Source organism: Notolabrus celidotus, chromosome 18, assembly GCF_009762535.1.
Source record: "Notolabrus celidotus isolate fNotCel1 chromosome 18, fNotCel1.pri, whole genome shotgun sequence".
In the NCBI taxonomy this organism is placed as follows: domain Eukaryota; kingdom Metazoa; phylum Chordata; class Actinopteri; order Labriformes; family Labridae; genus Notolabrus; species Notolabrus celidotus.
In genome coordinates this window covers 23,331,180-23,352,373 of record NC_048289.1, presented here as the reverse complement: position 1 = coordinate 23,352,373, position 21,194 = coordinate 23,331,180, and the positions used below count along the sequence as shown (strand labels likewise).

The 21,194-nt window shown below is 40.8% G+C and overlaps 1 protein-coding gene and 1 long non-coding RNA gene across 3 annotated transcripts in view; both read right to left on the bottom strand.

Moving 5' to 3' along the window:
• Positions 1–356: 356 nt before the first annotated feature.
• Positions 357–1,447, bottom strand: LOC117830422. The gene is made up of 2 exons (XR_004634784.1): positions 1,258–1,447; positions 357–661 (listed from the first exon to the last, which is right to left on the bottom strand). It is a non-coding gene; the product is annotated as an uncharacterized LOC117830422 (long non-coding RNA).
• A 9,258-nt stretch (positions 1,448–10,705) lies between these two features.
• Positions 10,706–21,194, bottom strand: part of ppm1bb (protein phosphatase, Mg2+/Mn2+ dependent, 1Bb) — a 34,416-nt gene continuing 23,927 nt past the window's right edge. Inside the window, exons 3-6 of one of the 2 annotated variants that reach the window (XM_034707562.1) lie at positions 20,594–20,711; positions 19,947–20,058; positions 18,343–18,400; positions 10,706–12,206 (exon numbers count right to left, since the gene is read on the bottom strand). In XM_034707562.1, coding sequence (XP_034563453.1) covers positions 12,177–12,206; positions 18,343–18,400; positions 19,947–20,058; positions 20,594–20,711 — 318 coding nt within the window. In that variant the 3' untranslated portion in view covers positions 10,706–12,176. Of the gene's footprint in view, positions 12,207–12,913; positions 16,411–18,342; positions 18,401–19,946; positions 20,059–20,593; positions 20,712–21,194 lie in introns of those variants that run through there. The other variant, XM_034707561.1, reaches the window with a different exon arrangement.

The window sequence follows — 21,194 nt, the reverse complement described above, 5'->3', positions numbered from 1 at the left end:
CCGTGGCACTAAACACAAACAATGTTCTGCTCCCGCAATAAACATTTCAAGACACTAAAATTTGAGTTGTCTGACAAAATTTTAGCTTTGGAAAATGTTAAACTGATTTACTACATCATCTTGAGGCTATTGGTACTTTGGGATTAGCAATTTTCTGACATCTGCTTGAGAATATTTTTCAAAAAGTCAGGTAAACGGCTTAAAAACACCTTGATTACCATAAATATTTGATTTTGTGAAGTTAAATGATTATTTCTCTCTGGATTGAAATCACCAGTTGCCTTTTGTCTTTCATTGAACAAATAAAACAATGCACTAAGTTATTTTGGCCATATTACTGCAGTAATAAAAAACACTCCAAATAAATCTGTTTAATTTTTGAGAGGTGAAATTGGTCCAACTATCAAACAAAAGCTGGTCCAAAGAAAGGAAGCGTGTCCGCAGATGGACGTAGTCTTGCCTTTCAGTGCGTTTGGTGTGTGGTCACCATTTGACCACAGGTTGACCTCTGTCACAGAAAGCTGAGCGGAACAGGTACTCAAGTAACTGAACCTGAGCATCTAATCCTGCCTCCTGATTGGTTTGCAACCCAACACCTCAAAGTTAATCCTGCTGCTCTTATTGGAGAGGCGCGTATCCAGCTGTGTGAGGGCTGAAACATCTGGAATAGAGAGGGTTGTTTTTTTAGAAAGACTTCATGTACACAAACACACATTTTACCAGGTTTGTGACACAAACACACACAGATGCTTACAAATAATCATCCACATGTGACAGATGGGTGATGAGCTCTGACATAAAAGCACAAACACATACCTGACACATGAATAAACAAAATAATCTGATAATTTGACTAATAATCCCACCACACTGCTTTCTAGGCCAGATGTTGAGGTATTAATTATATCATTATCCTGTGTTTTGTTAGTGTCATCGCACCACTCACGGCATTCAAATTGATAGCCTGAGCAAAACAAACACAGCAGCAGCCCGACAAACAAACACCGGTGGCCAAAAAATACAAACAGCTGGAGCCTGGTGAACGTCTGGCTGCTATACACATCGTCATCCTGATGTAAGGACACACACACGCATACTGCATGCACAGCTAATGGCCTGTGATTCCACATGATCATGCAGTTAAATAAATGACACACTATATAAAAGACGATGTTATGAAGTGAATTGATTAAGACATTACACATTTTTCTCATAAAAGCTAGCTGATCAATACCATGGGGAAAAAAAACAACTTACTTGTATAGAGTCCAACAGCATCTCCATTTGTCCCGGGTCAGGCAAATGTGAAAAAAGCGAGGGAATTCAAAATGACGAGTGGCGTGGCTGAGTTTGATGAGAAAAAACAGACATCTAGAAAAGTCCATTGCATTTAAAATAATCTGCTGCATATTAGATATGTTTATTATTTCTCAAAATTCTGCATAAAATCCTGAATTCTTCAAATTCTGAATTTAAAAAAAAAAGCAAAAAGTATGATTTAATATTTGTAAAGTGGCACTTCACTAGCAAGGACCACGCCACACAAGGATATAAGTTGAACATTTAATGAATTAGTTGTGCGTGGTGTGCCCAGCAGAAGGAGACTCAGGATGGGGGTTCCGTCTCAGCGTTATCCTGAGCTGATCTTGACCCAGGTTGTACCTGGAAGTAGACAGGGCATAGAAGGAGCGAGCACGAGTTGAGTAGGAGAGGACAAGGAAATAGGTTAAGTGCAGTAGAGTAAGGTGAGGGAGGGTGGGTTGAAGAATCACGGACAAGCAGTTGGAGTAGGCTGGCTACGTTTAAGAAGGCTTGTCAGGTGATTGAGGGTGTGGTTTAGGCGTGGTCCTGCTCCCGAATCTAAGTTAACACCTTAACTTCATTTAATGCTGGGTAATCAGATTTAGATACACTTTTTGTTATACTGGTTAAAATTATCTTTACGTCCCGGTGGCAATCAATACATAATGTGTTCTTAAAAAAGAGCGGAAAAAAAGCCCGATATCTACAGTCGAAGTAAACCTGGGAAAACACCAACCAATCCCTGCCTTTGAGAGCCAAATTATGGAGCCAATCAAATCCTGTCCTGCCTGCCTCCTGCGCGTACATTTCCTCAGCGTGCACTCCCCGTCTCCTGCCTCTGCTTCCCCTGCTTCTATTTACTGCCCCTCTTGCTCGACCCCGGGCCTGTCCCCTCTGACCCAATGAGGTGCTTTGCTCAGGACTGTAGTCCGGATCAGAGTCTAAAAAGCTCTCACCACGGGGGCTCTGACAAGCAAAAAAAAATAATGACATCTAGTAAGTCCTACAGAAAATGTAGATGTATTGTAAGTATTATAGCTTTTCTCCTGATATCATGTCACCGGTACAACTAGTTTTTAACTTTCACTATGATAATGTTTTGGTGAGGACCGGTTTTGAATCAATCCCGATCATATGGTCGTGAATCAGCGGCGCTCGTGCATGTGAGCGAGGGCGTCGTTTTGGAGGAGCTCTGAGGGGAGGGGGGTGGGGAGCTCGACGGAGTCCTGAGGAAAAGCTACATTCAGATTCATGCTAGTTTTCCGTGACTACCAACCCTAGCTTTAAGTCACTGGCTGGATTTTTTTTTCAGTCATCTAAAATAATTTCACAAGTTAAGCAGGCTATCATAATATGTTGCAAAAGGATAATATCATATATTGTAAAATACAAGAATATAAAATATAAGTCCCACTGGTACATAAACCCCAGTCTGTTTTGGGGGTCTCCCAGAGTGCAGAAGGTCTTCCTATGTAACAATTTCCATTGTGTTCAGACCCCCAAGCAACAAGCAGTTTCATTGCTGTGCAGTTCTTCCTAGGACCATTTGTTTTCACGATGTGGAGTTTGCAATCCTTCTAGCTATCAGTACAGTAGTTGAGCTCATCATTGTTGTGAGTTGTGAGGTATGAGCCCACTGCCTCACCTGGAGTGGCTTCACCTACCTCTGCTGGTCCAATGTTCATCCCACAATCCCCATGTTTGCTGTATTAAAATATGTAGATGAAGAATATAGAAAGATACATTTTACATGTAATATACATAACCCATCCTGTACATCTGACAATAGTACTACAGTATATCAATGCTACAGCCATAGCTAGATCAAAGACAGCACTCAAGACATGGTCTAGAACATTGGCAGGGACGACAGTGCAAAGATCTTTTGGAGAACATACATTTGATGATTGGTTTGATGGGAGTGGTTGGTTTGAGTGAAAGGTGGAGGAAAGCAAAGAGACAGAGGGAAGAAGAGAGGGATCAAGGAAGGGGGCAGGGGAAAGGGAGGAGGCAGTAGCCCTGGTCCTGTCTGGTGTGGTTTGGGGTAATCTGGTCTAATCTGCTGCATGTTAACCTATCTGAGCAGCAAGAGCCAGATTATCCCTCTAACAATGGCCACACGCTCATCTGCTAAATTACTCCACTCAAAATCATATGCTGCTGGGACACACAAATACCCAGGGACACACACACACACACACACACACACACACACACACACACACACACACACACACACACTTAGATTACAGGGGGTGGGGTAGGGTTCAGTGTATTTGATGACACTTTGAATGGGAATTGCGCTTCTTTGACCTCGACGTTGGAGTTTTAAATCAAATCTCCTGGAAGCAGTTTTTCTTGTCCAAAGGTTGCAGTCACACGCGTAAAAGAGTGAAAAGACAAGAGTGGGTGGAAGTAGAAAATCTTGACTGAAAGCAAGGGAGCAGGTTAAAAAAAAGACAAGAAGAAGAAGAAAAGAAACACCACTGGCTATTTTCCCACCAACAAAGCAATTCATCCGTAGGATTTTCTATTGCTTCTTCATGAAAGGGTCGTCTAGGTAAGCTGACCTTCAAGCTTCAGAGTGCACAACAACCACCAAACCCAATCCTTATACAACTACAAAACATATAAACATATTACATAAACATTGTTCGACAGGGCAGGTTCTGTGTCACCATATATGTGCTCTGTAAACGGCCTTTCTGAAGCAGCTGCAGCTTTTCAAACAGCTCCAGGTGAAAGGTGACCAAGGCGCCGACGAGCTCTGATGTTTCCAAAGAAGCTGCAACCAATTCAAATCAAAGTGAATAAGAAAGAGGGAAGAGGGACAAGACATGCTGGAGAGGTGAAGGTGTCTACATGTGTGATGTATTTATGTAAATAAACCTAAAGAGTAGAGCTATGTGAGGGACTCTTTGAAACTGTACTTCTACAAACAGCAGTGCTTACATCAGTGCGTGCTCACGTGTTCAAGATGACAATGTCTGCACTCTTAATTAAAAGAACATCCAATTAATGTTTCTGTTTCTAAAGCGTGTCAACAAGTGAAGAGCAAAATGCCTCTTAAAGCAAAAGTAGAAACCAAGCAGCAACCTCCGGTCTCAAAATATGAAGCCCATGTGGAAGTGTAATAAACTGCACTTCATTGAGCATCCGCTTGAGGCTTGTTGCAGAAACACAGGAAACCACAGGACAAGACTAATTTGACTGACAGGCGGGAATACATAGCTGTTGGCTAGGAGACTCAAAGCCCACCTCTTTACCTCACACTTAGGCTGTTTTCGAAACCGCGTACTTTACTAGCAGTACGTACTGATTTGGCCAAAATTCAGTCTGTAGTAAATAGGATGGGAAAAAGAGCAAAATCTGCAGTATGCCAAAACTCCCCAGATGTCTACTGATGCAGGAAAATTTCACAGTATGCATCAGACCAGTCTGCCTCACGTACTATTTCCAACAATGCACAGTGCTCGTTCTGCTTTTTCTTTTTCCTTCTTTTTTGACGGGAGGAAATCCGTTTATTGGGTGCTGTGAAAATTATCAAATTCCATATAAACCACTTCATAACTTTTAAAATCATCAGTGGATGCTAAAGAAGCAGTTTCTCTATCGGCTTCGCCGTTGTTTACCTTCGCTTTCCGAAACTGGAAATCTAGTGACGTCTGGCCCAGCGTACTGCAACACAGATCGAACAGAACAGTCATACTACAAACTAAATTCAAACGCAGTATGTAGTAGGCAGAACCTACTACCTACTACATTAGTAGGTAGTATGTAGCAGGCCGTTTCGAAAACAGCCTAAGTTGGTTGAGTTCCAATATGGCTCCTGCCAACGATTGGCTTGAAAACAGTGCTCCAAATTGATGCTAGTTTTCCGTGACTACCAACCCTAGCTTTGATATGCATTTTTATTAGGGCTTGTTCAGAAAGTTTGGTTTTTCAAAATTTTAAGCAATTATCATGAATGAGTTCATTTATTTTCATCCATCATGTCATGTACCAGAAAGGTGCCCAGCCCATATGGACTTAGTGTATGGAATACACTACAAAACAAAACAAGATAGAAGCAACAACATAGGAAAAAAGTAAAGAACAAAAAATTGTGTCCAGCAATGACCAGAAGTAAGTAAAAACCACATGAGAGTACTTTTATATCACTTGTAGATAAAGTTAAAAAATATTTCACTGAGAATTCTGATAATCTAATCTCATCTCAACTCAACTTTATCTATGTAGCACCTTTCTTACATAAAAACATGCAGCCCAAAGTGCTTCACAGAATAACAGAGAGACAGAAAACAACAGCAATGGTAAAATTATAAAAGGCATGATTATAAATAAAATACTAAAAAATCTAATCAAATCAATACAGTAAAATTAATGAAATAAGTAATAGTGGAAAGAAAAGTTAAAAATAAGGTAGTGATATCGTGATCAGATGAATGCAAGAAATAAATAGATACATAAATAATTAAATAAGATAAATAAATGTTAAAGCAATGATTACAATAATAAAGATAAATATAATAATAACAATAATTTTAAAAATAATAATAATGTAGTACAGGGCTAAAAATAAATTACTCCACATTAAAAGCTAGATTAAGTTTACTTTTAAAAACACCCAGAGAGCTCGCCGTTCTAATGTCCAGAGGCAGAGTGTTTCTCGTAGTGTTACACAAAAATCTCAATGGATGTCCAAAGTTATGCTCTATCCCCTGAGGACCTTGAATACTTGAAGCACATGTTACAGAAATCCATTAGAAAGCTGTTGCAACATTCCATTCCTGACAAAGTGGTGAATCAACAAACGCGCTGACAGCCTGACAGACACTCTCACTCCTCCAGCCGTGAAAGAAATTTCACTGTTGAACAAAAGCCGAAGAGGTGGCAGACCTGCGTCTCTTGGACTAATCTTGTTTGTTTTATGTCGTGTACTGCTCCAAAATCAAATTAAAGTGACAAAGATTACAGACGGACTGAAACGGGGTGCACAAACACGTCTGACGGGTCAGAGTTTATCGTTTTATTATATGAGGCTTAAAGTAGAATCAGGGGGTGAATCAGTCTGAGGACACACTCCGTACCCCACCATCACCAAATTAAATTCACCCCATGTACCCCCCCAAAACACACACACACACACACACGCTATAAACACCAACACTCTAATATATTTTGATTGCTCATTCACACTTATGCTCCGCAATCCCATAATCCCCCTCCAGATTGAGAACACCTTTCAAGATACGCTGTGATTATGATTAGGGATTATGATCAAATTATGACAGAGTGACAGATTAGACAGGGGGTTGTGTGTGTGTGCCAGTGTGTGTGTGTGTGTGTGTGTGTGTGTGTGTGTGTGTGTGTGTCAACACATCAAATAAAGTAATTCATCTTCTGTTTTTGTAAGTAATTCTAGTTTCATATGATATTTATACTTTACAGCGAGAGTGCCACAGATGTTGAGAAAAAGGGACAAATTAACATGTGAACCAGGGAGACTGTTCATTTTGTTCTTCAGAGGCTTTTCTTCTAATATTAGGAATTGGAGAACTGGATTACTACAAAAATATAATACACACTTCTTTGGCACGTGGCCGGACTAACAAAATCCATGACAATCTGTTCATAAATTATAGAGATGCTCTAAATTTAATCCATGAGTGGCATGGATGATAGGACTGGTCTAGACTGACATTTTTAGTAACTTCAGGACGCATTCGTATGACATTTTGTACAGAGACTCATGTTCCCCTGAGGATACACCTCAGACTTTGGGGATCACCATGCATTTTCTCCAGCTCCACCATAAGGATGACTTATTTTGCCTACAGGGAATGAAATGTGCCCCCATCCTCAGGAGAGCTACTCTGCACCTGTATCTCATCAAGAGTACACACAACTTAGGCACAGAGTGTTTTAACAGAGACATGACTCACTAATTCATGTGGGAAAAAACCCAGCTCCATCCTGAATGTGATGAGTTTTGAAATTGTTTGCTTTCTTTTTTTAAACTGATACAACTAATCATTTTACCTTATGTACCTTATGTACATGTCATATTTAGGTTGTTGGTAAGGGATTTAAACTTTCACGACATATGATAATGATAATTTGGATGACAATCTTGCTGACACCTCAAAGTAAGCAACTATCGGCCAATGTAGTGCATTAATTTATTTTCAGATCAACTCAAAATATAATTAAATTAAAATGGCAATTTAATCACTTTATCCTACAGAAATGAAAAATAATCATTTTCTTTTTAAAAAGAAAAAAAGGAAGGAAAACTGTCTGTATATATTAAAGATGAACATATCGATGTTCCCACTTTGTATCAATGATAGTGATCTTTAGTGGTGGACCTTACGGTACATTTTATTAAAGCTGTTAATTTTAAATTGACATTAGTAACAGCTTTAATTATACTATATCATATTATAAAATATTACGAGTGTAGTCTGGATAGCTCATTTCTTGATCAGCACACACTGTACGGGGGTTCATTTTTTCATAACGCAGCAATTTCGAAGATATTAATATTACAAGTTTTCCATTATGAGAGGCACAGCTTACTTGATTGACAGACGGGAACACTGTAGCTGTTAGCTAGGAGGCTCAAAGTCCTCTTCATTACTTCACACTAGCTCGACAGACGTTAGGTTGAGTTCAGCATTTTCAATTTGGATCCCGCTGACGATTGGCTTCAAAACAGCACTTCAGAAACAGATGGGTGACGTCACGGATACTACGCCCATTATTGATACAGGATTATACTATATTATATTATATTACATTATTGGAGGCCACAATATCAGAACTACTTGACACAACTCTAAATATAACTAAATGCCACTGCAAACCACAACCTGAATAATAAAGAGTAATAATAAATAAGCATTTCTGCTGAACTGTTGTGAGAGTACATCCACCTGCATGTCAACAGGAACATTTTAGGCAGAATAGCACAATAACACAAAACCCAGGAAAGTGAAGCCACCTGATTGGTGCAGCACTTGCTGTGCTGCTGCTAACTGGCTAGTAGATGTGACATTCACGAACGAGTTGGTCTTTTGAACGGCTCTTTAAGTGAACGATGAGAACCGATTCGCATTTGTGAGCCGTTCATTTGGGAGCTGTTTTTATGCAGATTGGCCACACTGCCTTCACGTGTCCCCTGCGTATAGTAGTTCAGATGTAGAAACACCAGGTGGGGTAGTCAAATTTTGCATTCATATTTTCATAATGTCCTAATTTTTATATATATTTATTCTTATTTATTATTTTTTATATTTTTTTCTGTACTGTTAAAATGTTCTTGTGTGGAAAATTTTACATTAAAGTTGTTTTCCATTGAAGTTATTGTGTATGCATAGTTATTATAGTGCCACAAAGTTTTTAGATGAGGGAAAATTAAAAATAGTGATCCCACTGTTGAAGCATTGGGATATGGCACCAACTCATGGAATGTTTACAATGAAATGCCAAATGAAATTATAATCGATATTTCTGAATAATTCCCACCAATAGAGTATATAAATATATATATTGGGGGGATGTTTTAAATTTGAATTATTATGATCCAAATCTTATCTTACAACTACTACCAGTGATTGTTTCCTTGATAAAAACGAGTTACCCCTGGTTGACTTCTAAAAAATAAATAAGTATAACAATGAGCCTTTGGAATCAGCTGTCCAGAATAAAGGTATTTCTTCATCTTCTTCCATACTTGGTGTCAGCTAAAGTTAATGATGCTACAGCTGAAGAAGCTAGCAGGATATCACTAATCACCACAAACAGTTAGTGAAGGTGTTTCAGTGACAGTGAAGGATAATTGGGTTGTTTTAATTAACCTCTGCAGTCTTTTCTCTTTCTCTCTGACTTTTGTCCTGACACAACTTTTTACTTTTCTGTTCATTTATGATCCACCTTAATCATCATTTCAGTGAAACTCTTTCCACCATGACTTACCTGGATTATTTTCCCGCCGGAGAGATGACGTCACATGGACGAATCCATTTCAAACAATGGGGGAGGTTTCTGCACCTGCTTTACAGGTGGCCTCGTGACGATTTGGGAACGTGTTTCCCAGAGCAAAATGGGCTGTTCTTGTGGAAAGTGTTTTTTAATATTCAAAGCAAACACATACTTGCATTAACCACAATCTAGTTAAAAAGTTACAAGCTTTTACCCCTTTCAAAACCGTATTCTCAACAGTAAGAATTGTAAATAGAGATCTTCACTCCAAACTTCATTGTCCACAATCATCATTTCAGATACCCACCATGACATTACCAAATTTGCCATTCACATGTATTGGGCTTTATTTTGTATTATTAAATCTAAAATACAAATAATTCCTTTTTCTCATGAAATACTCCCAATTTTTATTTCTTTAATCCAATTGTTACCAGTCATGATTTTTATTTTGGATATTTAGAATAACATTCTAAACATTAAAAACTGTCTTCCATTTGGGATAAGCAAAATTAAAATAAAGACCGGTAACTACAGGCTCAAGATGTCTGAAATGGTTGTTTTTCTGCGTAAGAAGTGGTTGTAATATGTTATAGCTAGATTGGATATTTATTACAGATATATTTAATTCAATTCTTCTGTGCAACAAAGATAACATCAGTCTTACTAATACAAATAACATCACTACTACCATTCAAATGGAAGTCTTTTGTACTTGCCAACACGTTGTGGGAATCTGACGCAACCATTTTGACCAGGAAGGATTGTATTACATATATCTCTAATTCATATCAAGTCTTTTAAATGTTAAAAAGACCATTTCAATGTCACATTTGCCAGTCGTGTGTTGGGCCACCATGTTATTCTTTCTACACACTGAATATTCAAGATATCTGCAAAGGAATGAGTCAAGGGGAACTTCAGATAAATACAATAACAGTTGTTAAGAGTAATCATTCTAATTTCAGATATTCCAAATAAAAAATATTTCCATATACCCATGATGTCATTTTGAATAGCCAAAATATATTTCGACTTGTTATAAATAAATAAAAAAATCAATTGAAATGTGCCTTTTTTGGTTAAACTGGCATGAGTGAAAAATCGTCTGGTTTGTCCCATTTTGTGAAACACATCTCTTGAGATAAATAACAGATTTCTATAGGAGTAAAAATTGTTGGAAGCTTTTTTAGGACACATTGCATCCTATTTTTTGTTATTGTACAAACATTAAGATATATTAATTGTAACTTTTCTATAAAATCCTAGTTGTGTCCATGTCAGCACCTTGTAGGACTTCTTATTTCACATATCTGATTGGTTATTTTAATCTCACTTTAGCCCCCCCAGTAACACAGATAACATCTTATGCAAGGAGTACACTAACACACCAAAAATGACATGACCTCTCAGCCACCACAGGATCCTTGGCAGGTATTTTATTTCATATATAGACGCTTTCTGTAATCAAATGTGAGTGCAATCAAACAACAGCAATACAAACATTACCAATGCAGTCTGAGAACCAGGAACAGGGTTAAAACAGGGAGTTCACTCACTCTACATAGCGAGCAGCTAGTAACCTCATGGACAACATTAAAAAAAAAAAAAACTTTCCTCTGTCAGGACAGTCCTCCGTCATGTGTTCTTCCAACCACGATGGTGGGGGGGATTGGAGGAGTCTATTTGAAACCCCTATCCTCCTGCCCTAGCCCTCCTCCTCCTCTGAAAGGAAGTCCAACCAGTGATACAACAGCCCCCCCTACCCACCACCCGCCTCCATGAGTCCAACTTGCACTCTGCTCTTCAGTGAACTTGATAACCTCCCGTTTCCCCATCATGATTATCATCGTCATCATACTAATAATAACAAAAAAAAAAAAAAAAAAATCAAAATCATTTCCACTTCTCACACAGCAGGAGCCAATCAGAGTGCAGAGGTCCTTCGGGTTCAGTCAGTCTCCACCAATGGCTGTCCATCCGGGGTCGACTAGAAAACCACGTAGCTGTACATGTAGAACCAAAGTCCTCATGCAGTGCACCGCGAAGGTGGCACATCACATACGTGCACATGTGGAAGTGGGGAGGGTGGAAGGAGGGTGTTAATGTTATTTTTTTTGTGTGTGTGTGTTTCTGTGTGTGTTAGAGAGAGTGTGTGTGGGTTTTTTTTTTTAAGAGGGGAGAAGCAAAGGTGTTAGGCAATTATCAGACCCAGGAGCACAAAAAAAAAGTCCAGGAGAAGAAGAGTTACATACAAAGTCTTTATCCACCATCTGTCTTCTCTTGGCCCTCCTTGAAACACTCTCGCACACACATAAACTCCCTCTCTCTCTCTCTCACACACACACACAAACGCACAAGCGCACGTACACACACACGCACGTACACACACACACGCACATTATAGGTCCTCATGTCAATGTGAAGTCAGGTGTTTACTGTCAACATTCAAGAAAATAAAATAAAACACCTCAATGGTAAAAATCATCCCTACCATCACAACGCTTCAGTTCATAAAATCTCGTCATTTCTGAAAAGTGATTTTTGTTTTCCTCCAGGTTTAAAGCAGTGTGTGAGTGTGTGTGCGTAGGTGTGTGTGTGTGTGTGTGTGTGTGTGTGTGTGTAGTCCTCGTCATTGTCGTCTTTGTCCCACTGCTGCAAACACACACACACACGCACACACATACATACATACATACATACATACATACATACACACACACACACACACACATGCACAACCAACATACGCACACTCACGCACTCCAACACACACCACATGTCCTCTTTTTAGTGGAGAAAGACATGGCGCAATGGAGAAACACTCCTCCTTTGGGGCGGACGAACCAATCACAAGGAGGAGACGGGGGAAGAGAGCGTGGCCACGGCTACCAGGGGTCTTCCAGCTCACCGGCACTCTGAGTGAGTGAGAAGGGGGAAAAGAAATGGAGAGAGGTGTGCGTTAGGTTTATGTTGCTGCTACTTCTTTGACTGCAGAAGTGAAATAACTGCTTTTAATGCATCCAATAAAACGTCAACATTTGAACATTTGAACATCTCTGGCCTCTTCTATCTATCCAGACATGAATGGATAATGGCATAAGACAATGAGATTCCTCTGAATGAGCCTGCACGTTAACACAACCAGAACCCAGACCTCTGATGACTCACCTTGCAGAGAATCACGAGGCCAACAGTCAGACTGAAAAACAGGGTGGGAAACGAGAGAAAGAAGTCCCTATAGTCTATATGCGCTTAATTTGGGGGTTTCAAACCACTGGGCTGCTATTGTCTTAAGAGGAGACGACACATTATCTTTTCTTTGAGCAGATGAGATAAATTTATAAGACAATGCTAGGACTAGAAGCTGACAGGATGAGGAGCGGGAAAAGGAAGGTGAGGGTGTATTTTCTGCTTGAACTGTGCCCTAAAACTTACAAAAATAAGACACAAAAAAATCACTCCAAAGTTTCAGGGAATCGCCTGTTATCTATTCCGACATTATTACCTTGAGCTATGTCAGGGACTGAAACTCATTCTGAAGAGGACAACATGACTTTTGACAAGAAACACAGCTGTACAGTCAAATTAGAGAAAGAGAGATACTCACACTTGACACAATTAATAGCATTATACCTTAAATCAATTTTTATTTTTGTTCATTTATCATTTGTAACTGCATGGGACTGATTCGTCCCACATGATCGCATACAAATACAACTCATTCATACGCAAACGCACAAATGCACACACACACAGTGTTTAGCACACCCTCCTCTCTGAAATCTAAGTGCCTTTATTGAAAAGATAAGTGCAGTGCATGCATTACCAGAGTCAATGGGTACATTATACAGACGTACAGTAACTCTCCTCTATCTGCTCTTGAAGATATTAACAAATCCAGCCACAGTTAATCCAATAGGTTACCCTTCTATGTTTAATATTTTAACTACTAGACAGACTGATATTTTGGAGGAACATTTGATTCCAGTCGATGCCATTTTTAGGTCACTTTTCCACTGCCTGTCTAACACTTCCATCCGTGACAGAAAGCCTGTGAGCTAACAGCTGTCTAACACACAAGTGATGAGATATCCTGTAGCATGTTGTTATAAAAACATTATTAGCAATCTAGCATGATAAACATTGTATACTGAATGTTAGCATGAAAACAAGCCGAACACAGAATGCTACATTTTGACTGTTAGCATATTCACCAGCAACACCAGCCAACTGTGGGTGTAATGGTTGGAGTGACCCCCGAAGTTTGACTGGGCTCAACTTTCATCTGATGTACTTAGCTATTCTCAGACAGATGGCTTGCTAGCCTGTCTTCAGGGATTTAAAACCAAGTACTTAAAGCTCCTGTGAGGAGTTTTTAGCTGATTACAAAACTGGCTGAAATTCAAACTGATGTCTCCATATGAGCTACAAAAGTAAACCAGACCATCCACATGAAGATGGAGTACTCCTACATTGTTATCTTTAATGTCTGAAACCACTGGGGGGGGGTCAGTCGGAGTGAAACAGCCTTTATTTACCCTGGCAAAGATTTTAAGTGAAGTATGAGTGCAAATCACAATTTACACATGATCAGGACAAAGTCGGTCAAGAAATAAGGCGTACCACTATGTCCACAGGGGGCGCCAGAATCAACATATACAGAAAGATCCTCACAGGAGCTTTAATAAATCACTTGTTTGCAAATATAAGGGCCTGTGTCCACTAAAGGCGGTTTCTGCACTGGTAGCGTCCTTAGCAAAAAAAAAAAAAGTTTTCAGCATCAGCAGTTTTTTGAAGCTGCGCTCTAAATGCTCTCATTTGAAAATAGTTAAACTCTTAGAACACCCCTGTACTCGTCAATGTAATATCTCCATCACAGACTAATCAAAATTAAGAAGGGGAGGGGCTTCCGATACCAACTTTGTCAACAGCAGTCACTGAGGTCCATATGGGGGTTAAGCAAAAAGGAAATATTAAGCATATAGAATAGAGCAACTTAAAACAGACTTAACAATCACTAGTAAGGGAAGTGGTAGTGTAAGCTAGCAACAGTAAGCAATGGGACGTTGACAATGAGTTTGTGAGTGCTGCAATAGCAAAAACACCATTAATGGACACAGGCCCTAACACATTAATATGTCATCAAGTGTACAATCCCAGAATGGTCACTAGATGTGCAGCCATGAGGAGGTGTCACAGTAAATCCAATGTACTGTACATTTGACAAATAATGAGTACATTTTCACCCGTGAGGTATTTCTCTTGTAAAACAGAAAAAAAAACAACTCTTCAGGCACTTCTGAACCAGCTTCTTCTTCCATAACACAAATCAAGCATCAATAAGGTGAGGAATGCTTCATCTGAAGTGTTTTTCAGACAATGTTTTTTTTAGTTGTACATGAGAAAAAACCTTCAAGGGTGAGGGACTTGTGTCTTTGTTTTTGTTTGTCCTCCGCTTGGGGCACAGCACAAAGTTCCCCTCCTGAGCTTCCCTGTGGAGACATCTCAGACCTGTCTATCATCAAGGGTTCTTTGCCAGCAGTAGTCACGACTCGAGCTGCTGACTGCAGTTAACAGCTGATTCTGGCGAAGCTTTGGTAAAACTTGAACCACGTCAAAGCCATATGGAACGAGATACTACCTACAGAAAAGAATATGCTTTGTTCTCAGGGCAAACAACCTTTGGAATTGGCGCTCCATCCATCCATTACTGATGCTTTCCCTTCATTGGTCATCCATATATTTGTTTTCTGCATTAAATCTGATGGTCCGCAGTGCACGAAGAATAACAGTTCTTATCATCTAGAAACGTTGATCGGTGATACATTTAAATCCACCCAAAAGCTACAAACTTCCGCCTTGTTGTGCATTAGTATGAGGCAGCATATTAACATGTGGTGATATGATGTTATGTTCATGAGGTGATGGAATGATTTTAAGGAAAATAAGCTCAAACTACAAGCATACACCTCCTAAACCCCAGACACTGTGGTACAACTGCCCAGTTAAACCCAACCCAGACTATTTAAACATCCTCACTTTGTTGATAAAGCTGTTACAGGACTAAAAATCTGAAGAATCACCCGCTACCAAGACCACACATTTCAGTAGTGACGATTTGTGCCTTTCTTGGTCAGTCAAACTCACACGTACACACACACAGACACACATACATATACGCAAAAGATAGCTTTCTGAGTCTGCAGACAGGGTCAGCCTGAACATAGAGCCGTGTGTTGATCACAGCTGCAGTTCAGACGGTCTTCTCTCCTTTTCTTTGACAGTTCGTTTTGCTGTAAAGCAGGTGTTGGGGGTGCAGGGAGGGAGGGGGGAGGGGGGATCAGCCAGAAGCCAATACTGGTAAATGTAGGCCATGGAGCAAGGTTCATTTCTGCTTCACCAGCCACTTCTGCATGTTATAATTATTTGTTATTATCTTCAGTTGTAAACATCAGTCTGTGAGATTAGGGCGTAAAAGTGGCTGGCAAGTAAGGGAGTCCAAGCCAAGGTGATGAGCAGGAAGGGACCACAGACAGAGAAGAGAAGGAAAGAGACCTTTGAAGGTAGAGGGAATATATAAACTCCAACACAGAACTTGAATAGACACAGGGGCTGTTTTTTATTTCCACTGCATTATTGGAATATTCATAAATGGGGAAAAAGCAGACTTGTCATAGAGCCAGGAGAGGTTGATTTTTCCATTCAAGTTCTGTGATGAAGGGAAAAGGAGGAGAGGTCATAGCACATCTGATTGGAGCTGGGTGCTCATTTAGAGGAGGGATTGAACTCAGGGGCAGGCGCATCTTGGCTGCTCTCCGGCTCTGCATTGGCAGGTGAGGGCGGGGGCGAGGGGGGAGAGGGAGGGAAGGCGGGCTGCTCCTGGCTGTCATTGTTGTCGTTGTTGTCGCCGTCGTCGTCGTGGCAGATCCTCCTGCCCTCCCCGGCTCCCTCGGCAGTGCTCTCCTCCCCGTGCAGGTGGAAGGCGGCCAGGGACTCCTCCAGCACCGTGCGGTACTGCCCCCGGTGGTGCAGGCGGAACTGCCGCAGAGCCTCCAGCAGATGAGCTGCCGTGCTGCCACCTCCCTCATCACTCTCCTCCTCCTCTCCCCCCGCACAGGCCTGGGGTGACACGCCAGGGGTCAGACTCGACAGGCACGCTCCATAGTCAAACACTCATACACATCTAACAGACATCCACGCAGCACTCATATCATTGTGATACAAATATCTAGCACACACTAGTGTGATGATGTCAGAGACATTCTGCACCAGTTGGACAGGCCCATGCAAACGCTAGTTCTGACCCTGTGACCAACAACCCTTTGTGATATTCGCTGTGTGGTGTAACAGGAAAGGGGGAGTCAGTCAGCACCCACACAAAAAAAGAGCCTGCATGTCAGCCCACTGACACTAACATTAATTTGTCAAATACTCTAATCATGCAACATCAAACATTAAACACACACCTCCACCTCATCCAACATCCACCCTTCTAGTCTGCTTAACACCTGACTATGATCTCTGCCTGAAGTCCGACTTTCTGAAGCAGATCATTCTGTAGTTTCTGGGTTTAATTAAAGCCAGAAACTCAACCTTAAGACTCGGGTCAGTTTCAGATTTAATCTCTTTGCTTCATGTAAAATCATGTATTTATCTGATCTCGCCCCTGGTGATGTAAATTCACATTTGCAGTACTTTTGACGGGCAGGCTTCTGAAAAACACACTTCTTAGTGTTTTTTTAAACTGTTGATGATAATGCAGCTTGATCAAAAAGAAGGTGATTCGAAATGACATTTGCCCAAGCGGCAATGGAAGTTGATACACACCTATTAAACAGGAAAGGCTGCACCGGATCAATGCACCTGTGTGTGGCTCTCTTCACGACAGGTACAGGAGGGGATGATGTTCACTTAATTGATCCTAGGATGGTACTGTTCTCTCAGATTGATGAGAAAATAAAAATGTGATATGATGGCATTTGTTTTTTTATCATTAGTTTAAAGCTGCTGCAAGCGGTTGTATGATCCGTGAGGTATGACATCATGGTGCGTTGTTTTTTCTGTGATTAATCTGCATGTTATTTGGACAGCCATATTGCTCGTTTCCACCAAGCAGTCTGGTATGGATCAGTACAGTTTGTTATCGGTTTGATTGGTAGCGCCTGATCCTGTTTGCATTTCCACAGCCAACCGTGCCCTACTTGGTGGACGGCGTGTAAGCCGGATGCCTATAGCCGCGTCAGCTACGTAATAGTGTGACGTCATGGCAGCACGACACAGTGTACCCCGCTAATAAATGCAACGAAGAAGAAAAATGCAAACAAAAAAAGTTATCTTCCCGAAGTCCACTGGAGATTTAAACATGACGGGGTTATGTGTTGTTCGTTATTACCACTGTCGCACGGGAAGTGAAGATTCTTCCGACCAATAAACAGACTGCAGTGTTTCTAGCTCCACCTCCTGGGGGCGGATCGGTATGTCTGGCACCCCAACAGAAGGGTACCAAAGAGTGGGAAGGTACGGCTCGGTAATTTGGGGACCTGTCCCGGTTTTAGTCAATGCAAACGCCACAAAATGGGTGCCGTACCGAGACGAACCGAACTGAACCGCTTGGTGGAAACGGGGCTTTAGAAACCTAGAGTAGTTTGGTCCTCTTTAGGTTTATTTTGTTAAAGTAAAGTACACTCACTGCTGATGTTGCAGAGTTAATCATTATACTGTATTTGATTGATAAACACATAGTTGAAGCTGATCTGAATGCTGAGTTCTCTGAGCTCGCCAAGATTTTTCTGTTCACGTCTGTCCTCCACCTGCTTTCACGGCTAAATCACATCAAGCCTCTCCCACACTCATCCTCGCACACACATACATGAAAGAGTGTCCCTGCCTTGGCTGGTGTGTGTGTGTGTGTGTGTGTGTGTGTGTGTGTGTGTGTGTGTGTGTGTGTGTGTGTGTGTGTGTGTGTGTGCGTATATGAGGTCATGTTGAGGGGAGGAGGAGTGGGGTGAAAGGTTGGACAAGGTGAGGGGGTTCAGAGAGTGATCAACTCACCCCTTCCTCTTCTCTGTGAGGGTTCAGCTTGTTGTACATCGCCTCGATCACGCTCCGTCTGCAAACGCACAAACACACACAGAGAGCAGCTGCTCAGAGTAGACAACAACTCCTCGCTTAATACAAACAGTTCATTCTCTGCAAATGTATATTGATTCATTTTTTTAATGGAGCCAAGAAAGCCGCTGGGTCAATACCAGAGTATCCGCTTTTCATGCATAAAAAGAGACTCTTTGTGGATGTGAGCATGGAAGTGTTCTGAGGAGCGTTCGCTGCACGTTTGTTTATGATCAATTAAGCGATTAGATTCCTGTCAAATAATCGGAGTCATCAAAATTTGTGGAAAATGCTTATCGGAGCACAAGGTGGCGTGTTTACCTGAGTGAGGGGTCTGACCCAAACGTAAAGCAGAGAACCAGGAAGCCACAAATCTCCCATTTGGAAAGCCTGTATTAGAGATGCTCAGTCTAATATTTTTTGATCAACTTATTGTTTCAACTGTGTGAAGGTGTTACCATCTGTTCCTTATGAAATTAAAAATGAACCAAGTAAAACTGTCTGCTTTAGAAGATGGGGCACGTTACGCTGCTTTTTTATGCTGAAAACATAAACAAAGAGGTGATGAAATGTGAGAAGTTTAGTCATAAAATTAAAAAAAAAAAGTTCCTTAAAGCTGGGGTTGGTAGTCATATTTAGATACACTTTTTGTTGGTCACGAATCAGCAGCGCATGTGAGCGGGGGCGTCGTTTTGGAGGAGCTCCGAGGGGAGGAGGGGGAGGGGTTAGACATAGTCCTGAGGAAATGCTACATTCAAACTCGTGCTAGTTTTCCGTGACTACCAACCCTAGCTTTGAGTAAACACAATGTAAAAGCGCCAATCAGTGTCTATTTACTTTCAAACACATATTTAACAAGGAAGGTGAGAGCTACTTCAGTAGCATCAAATCAATTTCTTTATCCCTTAGACATGGTTTCTATCAATCTGTTACCCAGCTGTGTTGAATACTTAATTCTGATTGGTCAGAATCCATTAACAATTGGTGATTAATTCTCAATAGCAAAAGCCGCATCAGGGAAAGCCTGACTATCTTTTTTTAACTTTATAAATAAATTATCCACAAAGAGCTGGACAAAAAAGGCCCCAAAGGAATTGTGTGTACATTAAGATGCAATAACCAGCTTAATGATGACTTTAGATGGCATGGTAGATGGCTGTCTAACATGAGTCTGGTTCTGCTTGAGGTTTCTGCCGGTTAAAGGAAGTTTGTCCTTGCCGCTGTAACTTGCTAAATGCTGCAAATTGCTCTGCTCATGGTGGATTAAGGTGAGATAAGACTGAGTCCTGTCTGTAAGATGGGACTGGGTCCTACCCTGTCTTGATGTTGGGTCTTTGTTAATAATATAACAGAGTACTGTCTAGACATGCTCGCTTTGTAAAGCATCTTCAGATAAAATTTGTTGTGATTTGGCGCTAAATAAATAAAGATTGGTTGATTGACTTTTACAAGTTTTTAAGCCATAGGAATTACAAATGCAGCTCAATAATACTCTAGTTGTATGTGTGTAAACTGCACTAAAGGTTCACTCCTGGTTGTGTATTTACTTGCTAGCCAGGCCTCCTCCAGGTGGAAGGTTGGGGATGTTCTCTGTGGCGATGCTCCTCAGGACAGACACCAGGTCAGGGACTCCCGCTTCCCCACAGTTTCCCAGCAGCTCTACACACAGACACAAAGAGGATGACAGCTTTGTGAGAGCTTCTTTAAAACACTGAGGCAAAGGTCGTGGCACATTTACACTCTAAGGTTTAGGTGTTAAACCACCAGCTTCCTCTGCAGAGGCTAAGAAATCAGTCATAGTGGTGGAAAAAAATCAGATAGTACTGTGTACCATTTGCAGAATGACAGTGGAGCAGACGGATTTTTAAATATTTGTTCTACCTAAAGAATGTTTAGTTTGTCCTGGTTATGTACACAGAAACTGAGCTTAGTATGCAGTAAAGTGTTTCCACCATTTCCCACCAAGGAATTGAAAGACATATGGGACTTAACAACTCAGCAAATCCGCCAAGGATCCTTTAAATCATTGATGTTGTTGAAAAATGGTAAAGGTAATAATCAGTTCCTTCAAAAAGAACCAGCTTCACTCTGTGCATCTCTAGGTGAAGATCAGACTACCTGCATCCCTTTGAATATCATAATAAAATGTCAGTTTTTATCTGTGTATGTGTGTACACGTGTTGCATGTGCTGACCCTCGACACGGGTCTCCAGGTATTTATCCAACTCCTCTTCTTTCTTCACGGCCTCCTCTGAAATCTTGGGAGCTCCGGGTAAACACACCACCACCACGCTCATATTGTCCCTGCTCCCCTGCAGGAAGAAAGGCAGACACACAGAAAGAGAACAAACAGGTTCAAGGTTCATTTGTTTATCATTCTACAGCATTGGGTTTTATAAAGCGATGAAAGCTGAAGGCCCTTAATATGAAACACTCACACACACGCACACGCACACGCACACACACACACACACACACACACACACACACACACACACACACACAGATAAGTGGATCTACTTCTCCTGATGGGGCGTGGTGGATTTATGAGGATTGTAATAAAAAGTTAAATCAATTAAGTTCATGTTGATCGAAGGTAAATGTCTTATTAATCGATCAATAAGTGCCGACTTTATCACAACCTCTGACATCATTGGACAGCTCATGAGGTCACAGATTCTTGTTTATAATAAATTCACATCTTTTCCTAGAAATGCCGACAAAAGTCACAATCATTAAAATATGTCTGGAGTAAGGATGTAAGGATACACTTAACCCATGATTTGATTTGAATC